This window comes from Mercurialis annua, linkage group LG3 (assembly GCF_937616625.2).
Source record: "Mercurialis annua linkage group LG3, ddMerAnnu1.2, whole genome shotgun sequence".
NCBI lineage: Eukaryota > Viridiplantae > Streptophyta > Magnoliopsida > Malpighiales > Euphorbiaceae > Mercurialis > Mercurialis annua.
In genome coordinates, this window is record NC_065572.1 from 70,407,990 (window position 1) to 70,425,260 (window position 17,271).

At 32.6% G+C, this 17,271-nt stretch overlaps 3 protein-coding genes across 3 annotated transcripts; 1 reads left to right on the plus strand and 2 right to left on the minus strand.

The window, feature by feature from the left end:
• Nucleotides 1–1,155: 1,155 nt before the first annotated feature.
• On the minus strand, nt 1,156–2,014 carry LOC126671472 (mitochondrial import inner membrane translocase subunit TIM8). The gene is made up of 2 exons (XM_050365240.2): nt 1,856–2,014; nt 1,156–1,490 (listed from the first exon to the last, which is right to left on the minus strand). Exons 1-2 carry the CDS (start codon nt 1,901–1,903, stop codon nt 1,302–1,304), a joined length of 237 nt encoding a protein of 78 aa, XP_050221197.1. The 5' UTR covers nt 1,904–2,014; the 3' UTR covers nt 1,156–1,301.
• A 3,958-nt stretch (nt 2,015–5,972) lies between these two features.
• On the plus strand, nt 5,973–7,167 carry LOC126674135 (NAC domain-containing protein 83). Its single transcript, XM_050368523.2, has 3 exons — nt 5,973–6,273; nt 6,381–6,685; nt 6,796–7,167. Exons 1-3 carry the CDS (start codon nt 6,090–6,092, stop codon nt 7,024–7,026), a joined length of 720 nt encoding a protein of 239 aa, XP_050224480.1. The 5' UTR covers nt 5,973–6,089; the 3' UTR covers nt 7,027–7,167.
• Nucleotides 7,168–8,856: 1,689 nt separating this feature from the next.
• LOC126673388 (uncharacterized) lies at nt 8,857–17,052 on the minus strand. Its single transcript, XM_050367518.1, has 6 exons — nt 16,765–17,052; nt 16,087–16,297; nt 11,029–15,791; nt 10,525–10,610; nt 9,349–9,454; nt 8,857–9,252 (listed from the first exon to the last, which is right to left on the minus strand). Exons 1-6 carry the CDS (start codon nt 17,035–17,037, stop codon nt 9,241–9,243), a joined length of 5,451 nt encoding a protein of 1,816 aa, XP_050223475.1. The 5' UTR covers nt 17,038–17,052; the 3' UTR covers nt 8,857–9,240.
• Nucleotides 17,053–17,271: the final 219 nt, after the last annotated feature.

Below are 17,271 nucleotides of genomic sequence, written 5' to 3' on the forward strand. Positions count from 1 at the left end.
GGGTGAGCTTTAGGCTTTTAACTCCAAAAATGGAATTTGTGCCCTTGTAGCCTTTCTTCCCCCACTCTATTTCTGTGTGCCTGCTTGTGAACCGAAGCTATAAATGTATTAGCCAGAATCAATTCATTTAAGCATTCATATACAATGAGAAAATTTGCCAATTAGAACATCACGAAATATATTTATGGTAGGTTATTTTGAGCAAGATTTCGGAATAAATCATTTTTCTCCTTTATTGCTGAAAAAACTCCTAAATTAGGAAATAGAGAAATTGTCACTGATGGTATCTACATTTTTCTTTCTCTCATTGTGTTATCTAAATTTTAATTTTTATCATTCTCAAAAAAAAAAAAAAGATTTATCTCTTCATCAGAAAATTAGTAATTAATTTTTATCTAAAATATATTTAGACTATAATTTTCAATAATAAAATACATTTTATTAATGAATATTGGTTTCAGTCAAGATGAACTGATGTTGCAGACTTGCAGTAATGGGACTAACCTTATATATATATTTTTAATCATATTAAATCCACATCAGGTGAGAATTCTAAATGTATTGATATAAAATCCTCCCATAAGGCATAAATGAACAAATTAGAATGATTAAAAAAATTATTTTTGCCAGGGGATTGCCACATCAATCTATTTTGGCGAATATAGAGACTTGTTAAAGAAAATATTTATTGTCATAAAATTATGATTATAATTTATTTCTAGTTATGAATTAATATTTAAAAACTATACTAATAACGGTAGCAAAACATTCTCAAAAAAATGATAACTTGTAATTCTTTGGGATGAAAAAGCCTCACTACATTATTCCAAATAAATAAGATCCAATAATGAAATTTTTCCTTCTACCAGTTTGATCAATTTCTAACAACAATTTTTTTCAACCAATGATCAACTTCTAGCAACAATTACAGCTAACTAAAAAACACCATAACAAATGCAACATTAATTGAAAGTTAAGAACAGCATCCAAACTCGAGGGCTATTTTAATTGGCTACAAAGTTGATAAATATGTCTCACTTCTAATCCCTAATATACATTATTCATAACAGGTTTCACAATGGACTAACAATATAAGAATAGCTTGTTGTATCTGTTTTCTCGCAGCCAAAATCAACAGAGCATTGCCATTCGAAATGCAAAACGATGCCAATCATTCATCGAATAAGTAAGAAAGTTTCAAAATTTCACGGTAAGATGTTGAAATGATACATTTAAGAGTTGAATGAAACAATAACATCTTGTAATAACTGATGTATGAATCGGTTCGTTTCTTAAAAAAATCACTGCATAGACTGAAAACGCTTCATGATGATAAGACTCATATCCATATACCGCTGAGCGCAATTGGTAAGGCAAGATGATTCACTCGAGCTGAACTTGCTCCCCGGAGTACTAGTAATACACTTGTCCCAGCATTCACTTGTAAGCTTCGCCACCATCTCATTCACCATAGCCTTTTCCTTTTCTTGCTGCATAACCAAAAATCATTCAGAACAAGGGCGACATAACAGTTCATAATTTCAACTTTTAGCAATCTACAATTTTTCTTATAAGCGCAAAAATAAACTCAATTTTACAGAGTAATTAAGATTACAACTGAATCTCAATCTGAGAAAGATTATTAAATAGATTTTAGTCACACAGTCATGCTAATAATTACGAATATTTAAGGAATTTTCAAATTGCAGAACCTAATTGCCAATTACTGCTACTATCTAAGAGATACATCAAACAAAATATTCTATAAATTATCCAAAAAAAAAACCTGTACCTATGTAGAAAAAATTCACAATAAAAAGGAACAAATTGAAAATAAAATAAAATTGAAGCTTACAGTGAGGAAGCGCTGCATTTCATTAGAATTAAGAGAGGAAGGATCCATTTTGTTTTGGTTTCTAAAACCCTTGTCTGTAACTTATTTTGATCACTACTCCTCTCTCAAAAACCCTAATTTTATTATTATGAATAGATATACATCAACAGCCAGCTGCCCGCATTTCCAAGTAATAGAAAACACACGGTCAGCCTGGCCCAGAGCTTTTATTTCAGGTCATTAGGCCCAATGGGCTCAAATCTAAGTATCGGTCACCTATTTTTTTTATTTTTCTTAATTGATACTATAAGAATAATTTATTTCTTTTTCATCCAAATTTAATTTATTTTTAAGTTATTTACTGCATCATTCATATAAAGTAAAGTAAATCCTGTACCCATTGTGACTCACCTATCACATGTCAACAAAATTTGATAGAAAAGCTTTAGATATCAAAAGTTTGAACTTTGTATGTTAATTAAATCTTAATTAAAAGTTACCAATGTACATCAAATGGTATAAACGCTGGACATCAAACTGTTAAAGTCGTGGGTTCATTTCCTCCCACAAGCGCTCCCCTATTATAATTATAAAAAAATCTTAATTAAAGTTTAACATAAGTAAACAAATTAAGTAATAAAAAGAGAAAGAAATCAAGATATATGCATATATATAATTAAATACAATGCTGTTAAATTACCCACTGGTGGTATGGTCAAATATTTCTTTCTAAAATTTAATAATGTGGAAAAAAGGATAACCTTTTTTTTTCCTTTAATTTGAGGCATTAAGAGAAGGAATCCTTATTGTTTTTTTTTTTTTTGATAATTTGGGGAGGGGAGAGCGCTTGTGGGAAAAATTAAACCCACAATCTAACAGTTTGCTACTCCGCGCTTATACCATTTGAGCTAAAGCTCATTGATAGGAATCCTCATTGTTGATTATGTAATAAAAGCTATAGCCTATAGTATGCAAAAGAAAAGGGTAAGAAAATAGAATTAGTAAACTTCCTTCTACATTAAGCATTGCCTTTCTTTTTATTATTAATTATATACTTTATCATAAAATAAAAAGTTGATGATATATTTATATGAATGATTGAAAATCTTTTTGGCTATTAATTATAGCATATACTGTATATTCTTTTGCTTTCACCATTCACCTTAATATCATACATCACTGATCACTCCAATAGAAAAAACGCATTGAATATTTTATTGTTTAATTTTTTTATTTATAAACATGCATGCATGCCCAATAATTTGTAACCGATCTACAATATTAGAAGGAACCAACTAAATTAAATAGTCAAAATAAAATCTTATTTGGTTGGGAATCTGCTTGCAATTCATAGAATTAATGTATGGTTTCCATTTTCAGCTTATTTGTGACTTATATTAATTGTTAAATTTCAAATATATTTTTTTGTTCAATAAATTTCAAATATAATGAATTAAGTTCCGCATTTGTTAGCGCATAACGCTTATTTCTTGTTTTTTTTAACAATAACGCTTATTCCTTATTAGGTCATCGGATTTGATTTTCAAGTTTGCCCAAATGTCTTATCAATGTATTTGTTTTGAATTTGCCTTAATGAAGACTTTATTGATGATAAAGAAAATAAAATTTAATAAATTATAAATATATTAAATATATTAAATATACAAAATATGATAAAAATGATAAATATAAAGTAAACAAAGCCTTCAATTATTGACCATTCATGACTTTTATCAGTCAAATAATCAACAGCAACATGACTTCTGTTGCTGTTGTCTCAAGCAATATTGACAATATTTAGTAAATTAATATAAATCCTGAAGATGTACAATAAGTAGCCAGGGGTTGTGCATTCAGTTTAAACTGAATCAAAAACCGAACACAACAAAATTAAAATTTATTTTATTTAAGCCGAGTTGAGCCGAAATAATAAATCGAACAAACCAATTTAGTTTGTTAAATTAACTTTTTAGTTTAGTTTAATTAGTAATCACTACGAAATACTGTATTTGATAACAATAATTTTATAGCTAATTTTTTGTTTGCTTTAAAAATTGCTGCCATTAGTTAGTTATAAGCAGTATTTTATAACAAATTTTATTGTCAATTACTTAACACAACGTTTTATTAGCAGTAACATACCATAATTGTTTTTGTTACTATATGTTTATAGTAACAATTTTAGCACTATTAGCAACAAAAATATATGCTACTAATTTTAATATTCTTTGTAGTATATTTTAAATACAATTGATTTTGCTATGTTCAATATTGAAAAGTTAATTTTTTATGATATTAAACCGAATCAAATCATATTTATCCATCCGATACAATTATTCGGTTTGGTTTAATTTTTGGAAACTTCTAGCAAGAATGGGTAACTAGGGATCTCAAATCAAAAAGAGAAAAATGAACAACTTCGCAATGAAGAAAAGTACCAATAGTATACGATCTCATATATATGTCCTACCACTTCTTTGACTTTTTAGCCTTTTAAAGTTTCTAAGATTTTTCTTTACTTTAAAAAAACAAGTCCCTTTTTATACTTTCTCTTCCAATTAAACCCAAGTAAGGAAGCATTCAACCCTTTGAAATGGAACAATCCAACAATGAAATTCCCTCGCTACAAATTTTGAAAACACATATGCATAAAAATATAAACTTAGGCCACCTGCCTAAATGGCTGTGTAATTAAGAATAGATACAAGATTTGATGTGTCATACATTCATAATCTAATTTCACACACTCTGGAAAGCTAAACTTTGTGTCTCTTTAGCAGGAAATTCTGATTTAAAAACTTCAAACAAAAGAAAACTAAAAAATTAAAGTACTTTAGATTTAAAGCTCAGTAGCCACTATATCCATAAAAAGCATACGAGAAAAGCACCACCAATTACAAGAAAAGGAAATAAAACAGAAGAACAATAGAGTTTTGTGGTTCTTCTTATTATTTTTATTAAAATATAGATTTATAGAAATGGTTCCCTAAGGGTAGAGGTCAATGAGGATTTGAATATATTTTTAAATATTTTTCTTTTATTCATTTATTATATATTTATTGAATAAATTAAGTTTCAATTTGAATCACATTCAAAACAACTAATTAATTATAATGCATGGATATAAAATTCATAGATAGATTCAATTAAAAAAGAAATGTAATAAAAACGAATGGACATCTAACGATATGATAGTGATTCTTGTCTAAGAGATGATGTGTTGCTTAGAGCTTAATGTTTACATTTCTATCTTCCTTTCACACCTAGTTTCCTTGAGAATAATTTTGTGCAGCTTCGAAGCCTTTTTTAAGAATAAATATCACCTTTTGTTTTTGATTCATTTGGATAATTTCAGTACGTAAATTTATCACAAGATGGGCAAAAATATAAAATAAATATATAAATTTTAATACAATTTTTCAAATGTGGATAAAATTTAAATTTTAAAGTGGGCAAATAAAAATTATTAAATAGATAAAACTATAATATTAAATCCATATTAATTGTATTTTGTTAAAATAATTTTGACAGCAGATCCATTAATTAATTTTGTGACTTATTTCAATCGCAAATTAGTTCATATTTGAATAATATTTTTTAAAATTTTCTATAATAACAAAATATTTTAAAAATAACATAGATTTTTTTTGTAAAATTAAATATATTTTTCTTAAGTATTGATCAATTTTTATAATTATGGACCAATTTATCATATAAATAGGTTAAGACGTTAAAATATATTTTCATCAATTTTTTATAATTACTGACCAACTTTTTTTTTTTTGATAATTGGGGAGGGGGAGCGCTTGTGGGAGGAATGAACACACGATCTTGACAGTTTGCTGTCCAGCGCTTATACAATTTGAGACACAGCTAACTTATCATATAAATAAGTTAAGAGATTAAAATATAATTTTCTATTTTATTTATTGTTTAGATATAATTGCTCGGACTCGCAAAATTACCGAAAAAAACTGTTAAAATCACGTTGCCTTTATTTTAATTTCTTACGATTGGATCAATTTCAATATTATATCATTTCAATCTGCATAACAAATACTACATCTTTTTATTATAAAATCCATCCACCTCAAGCCACAGTCGCCATACTATAACTATAAATAAAGAGCGTATCTTTTGTTCGGAAACGCACGCCCAACCTCTTCTCTCTATACTCTATAGTGCACATATTTCTCTCGTGTGCATTATACATTCTTCTTCGTTTGAAAAACTGCTATATAGTATAATTTGATCAATGGCTCATAAGTTGAACTTCATTAGAGATGGAATGACCAAACTGCCACCTGGCTTTCGTTTCCAACCAACTGATGAAGAGCTCGTGTTTGAGTACCTCAAACGTAAGGTCCTTTCATGGCCTTTGCCTGCTTCTGTCATCCCTGATCTCAATGTCTACAGTTTCGACCCTTGGGACTTGCCCGGTAATTTTTTCTTTATTTCTTAAGATACCTTGCTGTAGAAGCAAATGTAATACATTCAAAACCAATGCAATATAGTAATTGATAAGCTGTGATTTATTTATTTTCAGGTGATGTGGAGCAGGAGAGGTATTTCTTCTGCAAGAATGAAGCCAATAATTATCCAAATGGAAATAGAATTAATTACAGACCAACTGCTTCTGGATATTGGAAACCCACTGGTGTAGAGAAACAAATAATAAGCTGTTCTTCAAGCAGGAACCATGCACTAGGGTTTAAAAAAACACTCATATTTTATAAACCTAAACCTCCCCATGCATCTTCTAGGACTCACTGGGTCATGCATGAATATCGACTCGTTACTCTTGGAAATAATATTCTTCCCAATTTTTCACTGCCAGACAACTCAGCCCAGGCAAGTATTTAATTTTTCATTCTTTGTTAGTTAATATTGATTTTTATGCATTTTGTTTTTGATATTTATGATACATTGATAACTTATATTATAATTTATTGTTTGTGCAGAATTGTTTTAATCCACTGGAGAACTGGGTTCTGTGTAAAGTTTTTTTCAACAATACTGTAAACGATGCGGTGACGAATGAGTTTGAAAGTTTTGGTTTTACCAATAACGTATATTGGGATTCTATTTCGTCGTGTTCTTCTTCATCTTCGAGCTCTAGTGACATGACTGAGGTTTCTTCGAGCGGAGAAGATGATGAACAAAGTAGTAGCTGCAGCCGCAATTTCATTTGAAGTTCAAATGATTTTTTTTTTTGCGGCAAACTGATCTAATATTTTATTTTAATTATTTCATGTTCATTAGTTGCGTGTATCTCAAGAAAATGTAAAATATTTTATCATATAATGGAGAACTATTATTATTTGCAAGAATCACATTTGACATTTATGTATTAAAAGGACTAATTTTCGCAGCAAAAGTAGTTGATAAATTTTATGATATGTTTCTTAATTCTCAAAAATATAGATTTAATTTAAAATTTACCATCATAAAAATGTAAAAAAGTATTTCATTTTTTTTGGAGAAATTTAAGTAATGTGAATTTCTATAATTTGACTAGGTCTTTTTGTCCTGTGTATATTAAACAATGAAAATTGTATATATGTTAAATTCCTTTAAAAATAAATGAACATTATCAAGTGTTTACCTTAATTATTTTGTGTTGCAAAAAGTTGATATCCATGAGTAGGATTAGCAAGTAGTAAAGGTGAAAAAGATAATGTGTCTTTGAGTCCTTTTTAGCTTATGAGATGTTCCAAAGAAACCTTTAGTTTATCAAGCTGAGTCAAACCAGTGACTGTCTACCAGGGTACATAGGTATTTAAACTAATGAAATATATAATTGCATAAAACACTTGAACAAAGTTCTTTAATTCAGAAAAAATATTAATTCTGATTCTATTTTAATTTGAAAAATTGAAATCAAATTATTAGTTTTTACTCAGTTATTAAACTTTAATTTCATTATCGCCTAGTGCACGCTAATATTGATTTTGAACTAGTCAAACGGAAGTAAAAATGTTCATGAAATATTCGCCGCTTCACCTGTTACCTCAGCTTCTCTTTATACATCAATGTCAATTTTTAAATAAAATATACAAGTTGGCGTCTTCTTAAATTATATATTCAAATTTATCATTATATATAAATTTTAAACATTAATAAAATTTTAACTGTGCAATTTGAACTAAAAATTAGAATCAGTTAATTGATAGTGTCACGCTTTAAAATATTAAAACTTCATTAAATTTTAATTAGATATAATAATGAATAAAATTTAGAATAATTAACTGACAATGTCATTCATGGTAAAGTTTTTGATAATTTTGATTATAGACTATAGTATTATTGTTTATTGAATTATCAAAAAAATTATTGAAATTCTTTACTGTAAAAGTTTATAATTTCTTTATAAAAAATCACTATATTTAATTTAAAAATAGATAATGGCTTTTTAAAAAATAGCTAACTGGTAGAGTGTGAAGTTATGGATACTTTTCCTCAAGTTCCATCAAATTATTAGCCCGAAATCATTAAGGTACAAATCGGTAATTATAAAATCAAAGCAAGGTATAATTTCAAAATAAGTCAATTTTAATTATGTTTTTAAATTTAGTTAAAGCACTGTGACTTCTAATGTTTGTAACCCATTCAATTTATATCCAGAATTCATTTAATTATCGAATAAATTTATTTTACAATCCATTTAACATAAATATTTACATTTCATTTATCAAAGAAAGAACATCCAAATGATGGCCTTGAATGACCTAATTAAGATTTCATGTTCCAAAAATAGGTTCAACTATGTTTCAGTCTAATTTTGGAATTCAATATATTACAGTTATTTCTTTGTTTGACTGTTGGTAATTTTTGGACTTATAATACCTACTTAATTTGGAAACGAATTTTCTTAATAATTTAGTAAAACACAAACAGAACAAAAAAGCTTATTACATGTTTTCAGATGCCTGTAATGGAGGGTTGAACAACTAATAAAACAGTCCCAATATTACAGTCGCCAACAGAAAACCAACTAAAACAATTGACTCTGTCCTCATAAATTTAGCAAAAACAAATTAATTGGTATTATCTTCTACTCGGTTACAACATGTAAACTGATTATAGCTATATTTAGTTAAAAACAACTAACAGTCTCTATGAACAAACCATTGCCCCATCACTCTTTGCCTACCTTAACTACCTCTGTTTTAAGGTTCTATCAAATTCACAATTCTTATCATTAATCATTATTAACATTTTGATTTCAAATCTGTCTTTAACTCTTTTTCATTCTGTAATTGATAATGGGCTGTGGAGCATCGAAATTTGACTCTGAAGATGTAACGGTACCTGCCAGAATCCGGCCGCTTCTCCGACGGAGATTTGAGGAGATTCGGAATCGACGTAAAAATGGAGCTGCATTGAAAGACTCCCCAAGCCGCCTTTCAAAGAAAGAGCTGCTTAAAGATGGCGTTTCTGATCAGTATGATAATATTTCCTCTCCGACTCATGATTTTGAACGAAAAAGTGTTTCTTCCCTAGAAGATACTCACAAGGTAGCGCCAGAAGAAAATGTGACAATCTCTAAAGAGCCAGTGAAGGAACCATTTCCAGTCAAATCTGCGAAGGTGGCGCCTGCGCCTGTGGCAGCTCCTGAGCCTGAGAAAGTGACCAAACAACAGAAAAGTATTAAATGGAATTGTAATAAAGATCATGAAGATAAAGATGGAGTTGAGACAATGCCTACAGCAGCCATTTTCACAGCCGTGAAAGCAATTAAAACGAGTGTGCATGTTTCAGATGAACGACATGGAGACAAACACGAAGAAGAAGATGATCGTGATATTGGAAGGCTCAGCAGCATAACTGCAGACAGTCTCTGTCCAGGATCGCCGAGTTTCAGAGTGTATTTTATTGAATCATTAGCCAATATCAAAGATGAGGATGGTAAGCAAATATATATATATATATATATATATATATATATATGTATATATATATATATATATATGTATATGAGTTTACATATTTAGAATTTTAACAAGTAAGATGACTTGCTTCACAAATTCTGACCATAAATGATGCGTGGTTTTCGAGCAGAACTTCTGGATCATGCAGACAAGGATGATGATTTTGACAAAAAATCACATGGGGAGGACTCTTCTGAGACAACTGAATCAAGGAATTCTAATGTGGTATGTTCAGATTTTGTCTTTGTTTTCATTATTAACATGAGAATTCTTTAAGAAAAGGCTTAATCACCAAAAACACCCTCACCTTTTAGCCCCTTTTCAGTTGCACCCTGACGTTGCAATTTTGTCAGTTGCACCCTAATTCGCACCTTTGAGTTTCAATTCCACCCTCAAAATTAAATTGGACTTTTTTCACTCGGAAAAAATTCATAAAAACCCTTATAAAGTACTCGTTTGAACTCTTTTCCACATAAAAAGTTAAAAATGGATTACTTATTTTAACTTTTTTTCAAATGAAAAAGAGATCAATTTAGTACTTGAGGGTGGAATTGAAAACCAAAGGTGCGAATTAGGGTGCATCTGACAAAATTGCAACGTCAGGGTGCATTTGAAAAGGGGCTAAAAGGTGGGGTTTTTTTTGGTGATTAAGCCTTAAGAAAATGACAAAGTGATGCTGGTTTTGTACATTTCAGGATTCAGAGATGATGAAGATTAAGAAGAAACCAAGCAGAGGAAGCAGATTAAGAAGAGTGATACCTAAGGGAAGAGCAGGAGCTGTAAAGAATCTGCTGAATGTTAAATCGTGCTATAATCCAGCCTGTGCTGGCCACGACCATGCTCGTCTACTTGCAAATAAAGCAGACGCTTAATTTTAGTTTCTTTTATCTTCTTCATTTTGGATTTAATCTTCTCGGTAGACAATTTCTCGTATAGGAACTTTTGTTTTTAACTTAATCAGACACATCAATCTATATTATATTATGTTTCCCATGTAATTAGTAATTGATGAAGATGTAAAATGTTCTTTGTTTAACCCTTTTATACGGATCACATCTCGAGATATATTGCAGACAAGAAAGAAAAACGCATAGTGTATGAAAATATGGTAATTTGTCATGATTAGTATAGCTAAGAAAATGGGTTATTATAATGGAAGAAAATCAAATAACACATAAACCTATCTAATTAACACAAGCGAAGGGATTACTGCTGAAAGAGGCGTAATTAAAGGTTAAAAATGTAACTGAGTTAGGAATAGACCTGGCCAGAGGGAAAGGTAGCAGACAGAAACTCCTCGTCCTCCATGAAAATTTGCAGATTCTTGGACTTCATCAAGAATTCAACAGCTTCTTCGTCAAAATTCAGCACGAAAGCCAATTTAATCAGCTCAGAAAGTGCATATATCTTATCTTCTTTCTCCCACAAAACTCCTTCAGCTATTACATTTGAGAAATTTGTTGCATACTCGATCACATTTTTCTGTCTACCTGTACTGTGCAATTTCTGTGCGAAAAGCTTACAACTTTCTTTGTCCCAGCGCAACATACGGCTAGCTCTCGCATTCACAATCTCATGAGAGGAGAGTGATAAAGTGTAGTATACATGAATTGGCATCGTAGTCTCCAACACAGTGAGATGGATGAGGCCATTTACAGCTTCATGCCTCGTTTTTGCTTCCAAATTTAGAGCAGGATCAGCTAGAAAGCCCAGAATGACTCTAACCAGCTCTTTTCCAATAAAGCTGTCATCGGCACTCACCTGCTTAAGTTCCATACCATCTTCTAAAGAAAGTTTCTCAATTTGTACAGATTCAGAAATCGTCCGAACCCCAATTCTCCTGTATAGTTCAAGCAACATACCCTGAACCACTGAAGGCACGCTTGGCTGAGGATACCATACAAATATAGGGCGCAATGAAGACTTGTTAAAAAGGTCTTTCAGCTGAAGGTCATCAGCTATGAACACATCGCGCTTGTCCAACAATGATATTTTACCAGAGCCTGAAAGAACAGGAAGCTTTTTCAAATCAGTGGCGAGGATTTTTTCAAGTTTGGAGCTTTTCTGCTTCATTACCCACCCCCAGAATGCGCAACATTCAGCATGTGTCAATTCGTGTCCTGTGTCTTCCCATGTCTTCCAAAGCTTGCAATAATCATTAGCTGAAGGATTGCTTTTAACACCAAATTTGCTCGAAAAGAAATTAAGAAATTTCGATGAGTAGTGTTTATCTAGAACATTCAACTCCGAGCCAAAGAGATTATCCCTGTCGTGCAGAACACATACTCCTGAATCAGACCAATTCCCCTCTTCATTTCCAGATGGAATCCAAATCAAACCAGCTTCTTTATCCTCAGGCTCCCACTTATGTTCAATCAAAAACTCGTAAATTCGTAAGATGGTGCCAAATTCTGAATGTGAATTCAGATGAGTGGCAAGCAAGGAGCATCCTTTTACCGAATCAATAATAACTCCTATTGCTCCCAGTTCCTTTTTATATGACGAAATATTCTGACCATAAAATACATCATCAATGAAAGGCCCGTCGGTCTGCTTCACATGCCATTTCGAATCAAACAAACAACACTTGTCTGGAGCCACATAACCTGTATTTGTCTTCAACCATTTTCTAGAAGCCTTTTTCAGAAATCCATATGGAAGGGAGGAATTATTTTCCAAAAAAAGTCGAATGAATATAAGCAGAGAAAGCACACTCTTACGAGTTATTCTGTTCGGATCCTGCGGGAAACAAAGACCGTCAACCACAAACTCCAATCCATCTTTACGGTCAACAACCACACCCAAGCACTTGAGTTCTTTCTTGAATTCATGAATATCCTTTCCATAACAACTGTCACCATCATCAATAAAGGGAAGAAGAGTAATATCAGCGATCGACTTCCAATCAGGTTCAAATAGAATGCAGTCTTTTGGAGATTTATAATCACCAAGCCTTGTCTTTAACCACTTCTCTTCACGGATGCATTTCTTCAGTTCTGAAGGAAGTTTATGAGAGGATCCGTTTAGTTGTCTATAGCTTGACAGGAACGAGAAAACATTATTCTTTGTGATGGAAGAAAATGATGCTCGCTTCTTGAAAGTGAGCACAAAGACTTTGACAGCCTCCTCGAATTCTATCATTACTCCGAGCTGTTTCAACTCCTTTTTGTAAGTTGTGATGTTCCTTCCATAAAAATTCTGATCAATCACTGGAGAGTCACCAAAAACCGCTAGAAGGTGACCCCATTCAGGGTCCAACAAAAAGCAATCACCTGGAGACTTGTACCCAAGCTTAGTCTTTAGACATTTTGTGCCTTTACAAGAATTCACGAGTTTGCAAGAAGAATCGGCATGGAGTTTCATGCAGTCCAAAACCAAATAAAGAGCTTCAGCTGTAAGACAATTGAATGCTGAAGGTGATTTTAGGAAGTCAACAACAAGCTTGTAATTTCCTTTGAGTCCAACTATTACACCAAGCAACTCAAGTTCTGACTCAAAAGTAAGAATTTCATTACTATAAAACTCTTGATCAATGAAGGGTATGTCACTTAATAGCTTTGCATTTTTCCACTCCTGGTTATACAAAACAGATCCAACTGGAGATCTAATACCGCAGGATGTCATTAGCCAACGCCCTTTTTTAACGCTGCAAATAAATTTTTCTGGAGATAGAAGTTTTTCCCTCAAAAACCTAATGAAATTGAGCATTGCAATCACATGGCTTCTAGTTAAAGCAGATGAAGCAGCAAGAGACATGAGACGCTCTCCTATAAATTCACATGCTTCTCCAAATTCAAACATGACTCCAATTGTTTTCAGCTCTTCCTTATACTTATAAATTTCGTCACCATAATAGCATCGATCAATTAATGGAATGTCCACAAGTACAGATCCATGCTGCATTAAGTTTCCCCAACTGGAGTTTCCCCTATCAGAGGTGAGTAAGAACGATTGTGATGGTGGTTTGTACCCAAGAGATCCATTCATGGTAATTTTCAGCCAGCTACCGTTCTTTATGCAAGTTAAAAACTTTTCTGGAATGACAGTTCCACTATACTTCAGGTGGCGAATCCATTGCAACAGCAAAAACGCATTCTGTTTAGTAAGTGGTGCAGTCACAGTAGAAATTCTAGCATCAGGAGGACATATGTTAGGAATATCAGCAGCACCAAGATGATCTTTCAGGAATTTTATAAGCTGGTTCTCAGTTGTTTTTTTACCAGCATAAAATCCAGGACGTGAGTAATCTTCTCCTAACTCTACATAGCCATCAGTTCTCCAGGGATTTGAACCAATCAACTTAACCCATTCACTTCCATTAGCAGGCACAAGAACTACACTCCATTTTGTTTTCACATGCCCATAGCTGTCAACTAGAGGCATAATACGACATAATTTAGTAACCTCTGACTCAGACAAATACTTGCAAGAGAAGCAGTTGTATAAGAAGTGAGTATAAGCAACGGCAAGTTTTCGTTCAGCTCCTATACGATTGCTGATTATAGTGGCATACTTGTACACACTGCAATTAGTAACTTCTAAATGCTTTACAAGCCACTCACACACAACCTGCGCTTTGGAACATGAACTGAGAGCTAGATGTGTACTTTGAGGCATAAAAAAACTATTTGCCACGCATCTGAATTCTCTGTTCCATTCAATTAACCAAGTAACATAATTCATTCTCTCTGCTATAAACAGAATGTAGCTGCCATTTGCTGACTCATTTATGCTGCCCAAACAAACACTCCCATCAGCGCCCACATATTTTATCAGTGGAATTTTCGTCATTTCAGTATTTTGAAACTTGACCTGCCAATTATCAGCAAGGAAAATAAGAAGATCCAGATATGTTTCCTCTAAGACTCCCATTACAAGATTAGAGCCCTGGATACACTTTGCATACCATTCATCGTTCACTGCTTTCACTCCCAGAAAATTCAGAATTTGATCATATTCTGATTCGTCAAATGAAGAACTCAGAATATAACAGCCATGGGATGAAAGATTATGCAAGCTCACTCCTTGTTTTCTTGCCTTCTTTAGTATATTCCAAAATTCAGGCATCAGTCGACCAACTTCACATGGTTTATAGAAGAACTTTTGCTCTGTGTACGACTCACTTGGGATAATATCCTCTGCAGCAAGTTTTGCTTTGATTGATTCCCTCACAGCATTCAACTTTGGATATGGAGAGCTGCTGACTGGCAGGAACTCAAACATACGAGGCAAAATAGAAACTGGTGCATCTTCTATAGTTTTGACTAGTGAGATTAATGCATTGACAAAAGCACAGGGCACACAATCAAGAATTCCTTGATTCCATGGGTTGTCCAATAGTATGGTTTCCCTAGACGATGCGAGAATAAAATCGGCTTGAATTATGAACGGAAAGTTTGTAATCATCTCGGTGGGAAGAAATGCATAAACCCCTGGTGATCTGGTTCCTCTTTGCAACCGATTTTTATTAGGAAAAGCCAAAGTGACAACCCAGTCTTCGACTTCTGTTCTTTTATCAACTTTGTTTTCCTGTTTGACAGGAAATTTCTGCTTCCACATATAGTAGCTGCATTCGTCACCACAGCTATCGCCACTTTCATCCATAGACAGATAAAGAGTGTAGGATTCAGCATCAATGTTCTTCCTTGTCATGAAATTGGTCTCTTTTGTAATAGCTATTGCATTCACAGTATTGAGTCTTGCATCCTCATTATCTTCCCTGACAGATAGGCGCTTAATCTTTGAAAGGAATAATAATACTTCTGGATGAATGCTGGAAAGTTGCTGCTTTACAGCTTTCATCTTGTCAGGCTTCAGAGGCAGAACCAAGGTTGTAGTAGGAACAGAGGAACGGGAACCATAAATTTGCTTAATGTCAGAAAGAGACGGACAATCCTCAACCCATTCAGGAACAATGTAGCCAAGCTTGCAGTCTGGACAAGGTTTCTCGTTGAACCTTATCTTATAGCCATTGCTGAAAATGTAAGGTTGTGCACTAATGAGAAACACACTCTTAAACCCAATTCCTGCATATCATGAACCGACAAGAAGGTCTATTAAGGCGATTTTTTTTTCTGTTTAACTAATGTACAGAGAAATTAATGTTGAATCCATAAAACTTTGAACTAATATGCAATAGGAAAAATAAAGAACATCTTCTCTAAATTCAAATAACAAAGAAGTCCATGGATAATCAAGATCTATAACACATGATTTATACCAAACAAAGCAGTTGAAACAAACTAAAGACAAATATTCATAGCTTGTCCATTTCTGTAGCAGATTATTGAAACTAAAACATAGATTGAGGTTCTTTTTTACCTTTTTCCCCAATATAACCGCGTTTTCGATTTCCTTTCTTTGTAGAATTACCAACATTGCAAATGGACTCGACATTCTTAGCAGTAAAACCCTTCTCGTTGTTGAAAATAAGCAAAGTGGCAGGTGCACCAGTAGCTGTTATATCACGAGAGGTTATGACAAACTCAAGTGAAGGATCAACACCTTCCGGATATTCATTATCTTCAGCATTCTGCACCAGAAAATTTTGAACAATCATAAAATTGCTCCTCTAACTACTGTTAACATAACTCATCACTATCAATTGAAAGATCAACATTCAAGTATTCAACAGTATTCATACATGCATGTTTCTTAAATTTTTCAATCACCGCATCGATTTTAAGCAGGAGTCCAAAATTAATTCCAAAAAATGCCATAAGAAAATCAAAAACAACGTACCGCTTATTATATAGGTAGAGTAAACATTTCATTCAATCAACTTGTTCTGTTTCGGAAATATTTCGACATTTGATGTTTCACACACAAAACTTAATTTTTTTATGTAGAAAACCTTAAAATAGCACCGTTTTACCGCGTCTGTATCCATGTGTGCCATTTTCTCGTGTCCGTACTACCTAGCTTATTATTATTGACTAAAACTAAAACTATTTGTTATCCAGCATTTTCTCGAGAAACAAACAAAGAAAAGAAAAATACCTGGACAAGCTCCATGAGAAAGTGAACGTCCTTAGCGTAGAGTTCAGCAGAAAGATATTCAACAGCCTTGTCAAGCATGCAAGCCAATGGATTTTCATCTCCGCCGATAGAAAACCTTGTTTTCCTGAGATTCTCAATGTGATTTCTTGGAGTATCACTGTGACTCGCCATTGCAAAACCAAAATCAAACACAGACAGAGTGACGGAAAGCGTGCCGAGTAGAAAAGATACGAAAAATTTTGAGTGAGTGACGAGTGGAAAAGTTACAGTCATGTACTGAGAGACAACTTCATGGGGAAGTTAGGGGTCAATTTCAATTTCAGTCCCCCAACTATCTTTCTCTTTCACTATAATGTCTAAACTTTAATTAGTAACTCCTCCTCCGTTTTTTTCGTTGTCACTTTCGAATAAATTATTACTCCACGACTATTTGCCATATCTTTTATAGCTTCACTAACGAAACTTTAAACTCTTTCATTTCTACGACCAACCGACATAATTTTATTT

Coding starts and splice junctions, on each gene's coding strand:
- LOC126671472 (XM_050365240.2), bottom strand. CDS start 1,903: ATGGATCCTTCCTCTCTTAATTCTAATGAAATGCAGCGCTTCCTCACT. Junction 1,491..1,855: donor AAATGCAGCGCTTCCTCACT/GTAAGCTTCAAT, acceptor TTGGTTATGCAG/CAAGAAAAGGAAAAGGCTAT.
- LOC126674135 (XM_050368523.2), top strand. CDS start 6,090: ATGGCTCATAAGTTGAACTTCATTAGAGATGGAATGACCAAACTGCCA. Junction 6,274..6,380: donor CGACCCTTGGGACTTGCCCG/GTAATTTTTTCT, acceptor ATTTATTTTCAG/GTGATGTGGAGCAGGAGAGG. Junction 6,686..6,795: donor TGCCAGACAACTCAGCCCAG/GCAAGTATTTAA, acceptor TTGTTTGTGCAG/AATTGTTTTAATCCACTGGA.
- LOC126673388 (XM_050367518.1), bottom strand. CDS start 17,037: ATGACTGTAACTTTTCCACTCGTCACTCACTCAAAATTTTTCGTATCT. Junction 16,298..16,764: donor TTCTCATGGAGCTTGTCCAG/GTATTTTTCTTT, acceptor TTTCTGGTGCAG/AATGCTGAAGATAATGAATA. Junction 15,792..16,086: donor CGGTTATATTGGGGAAAAAG/GTAAAAAAGAAC, acceptor CATGATATGCAG/GAATTGGGTTTAAGAGTGTG.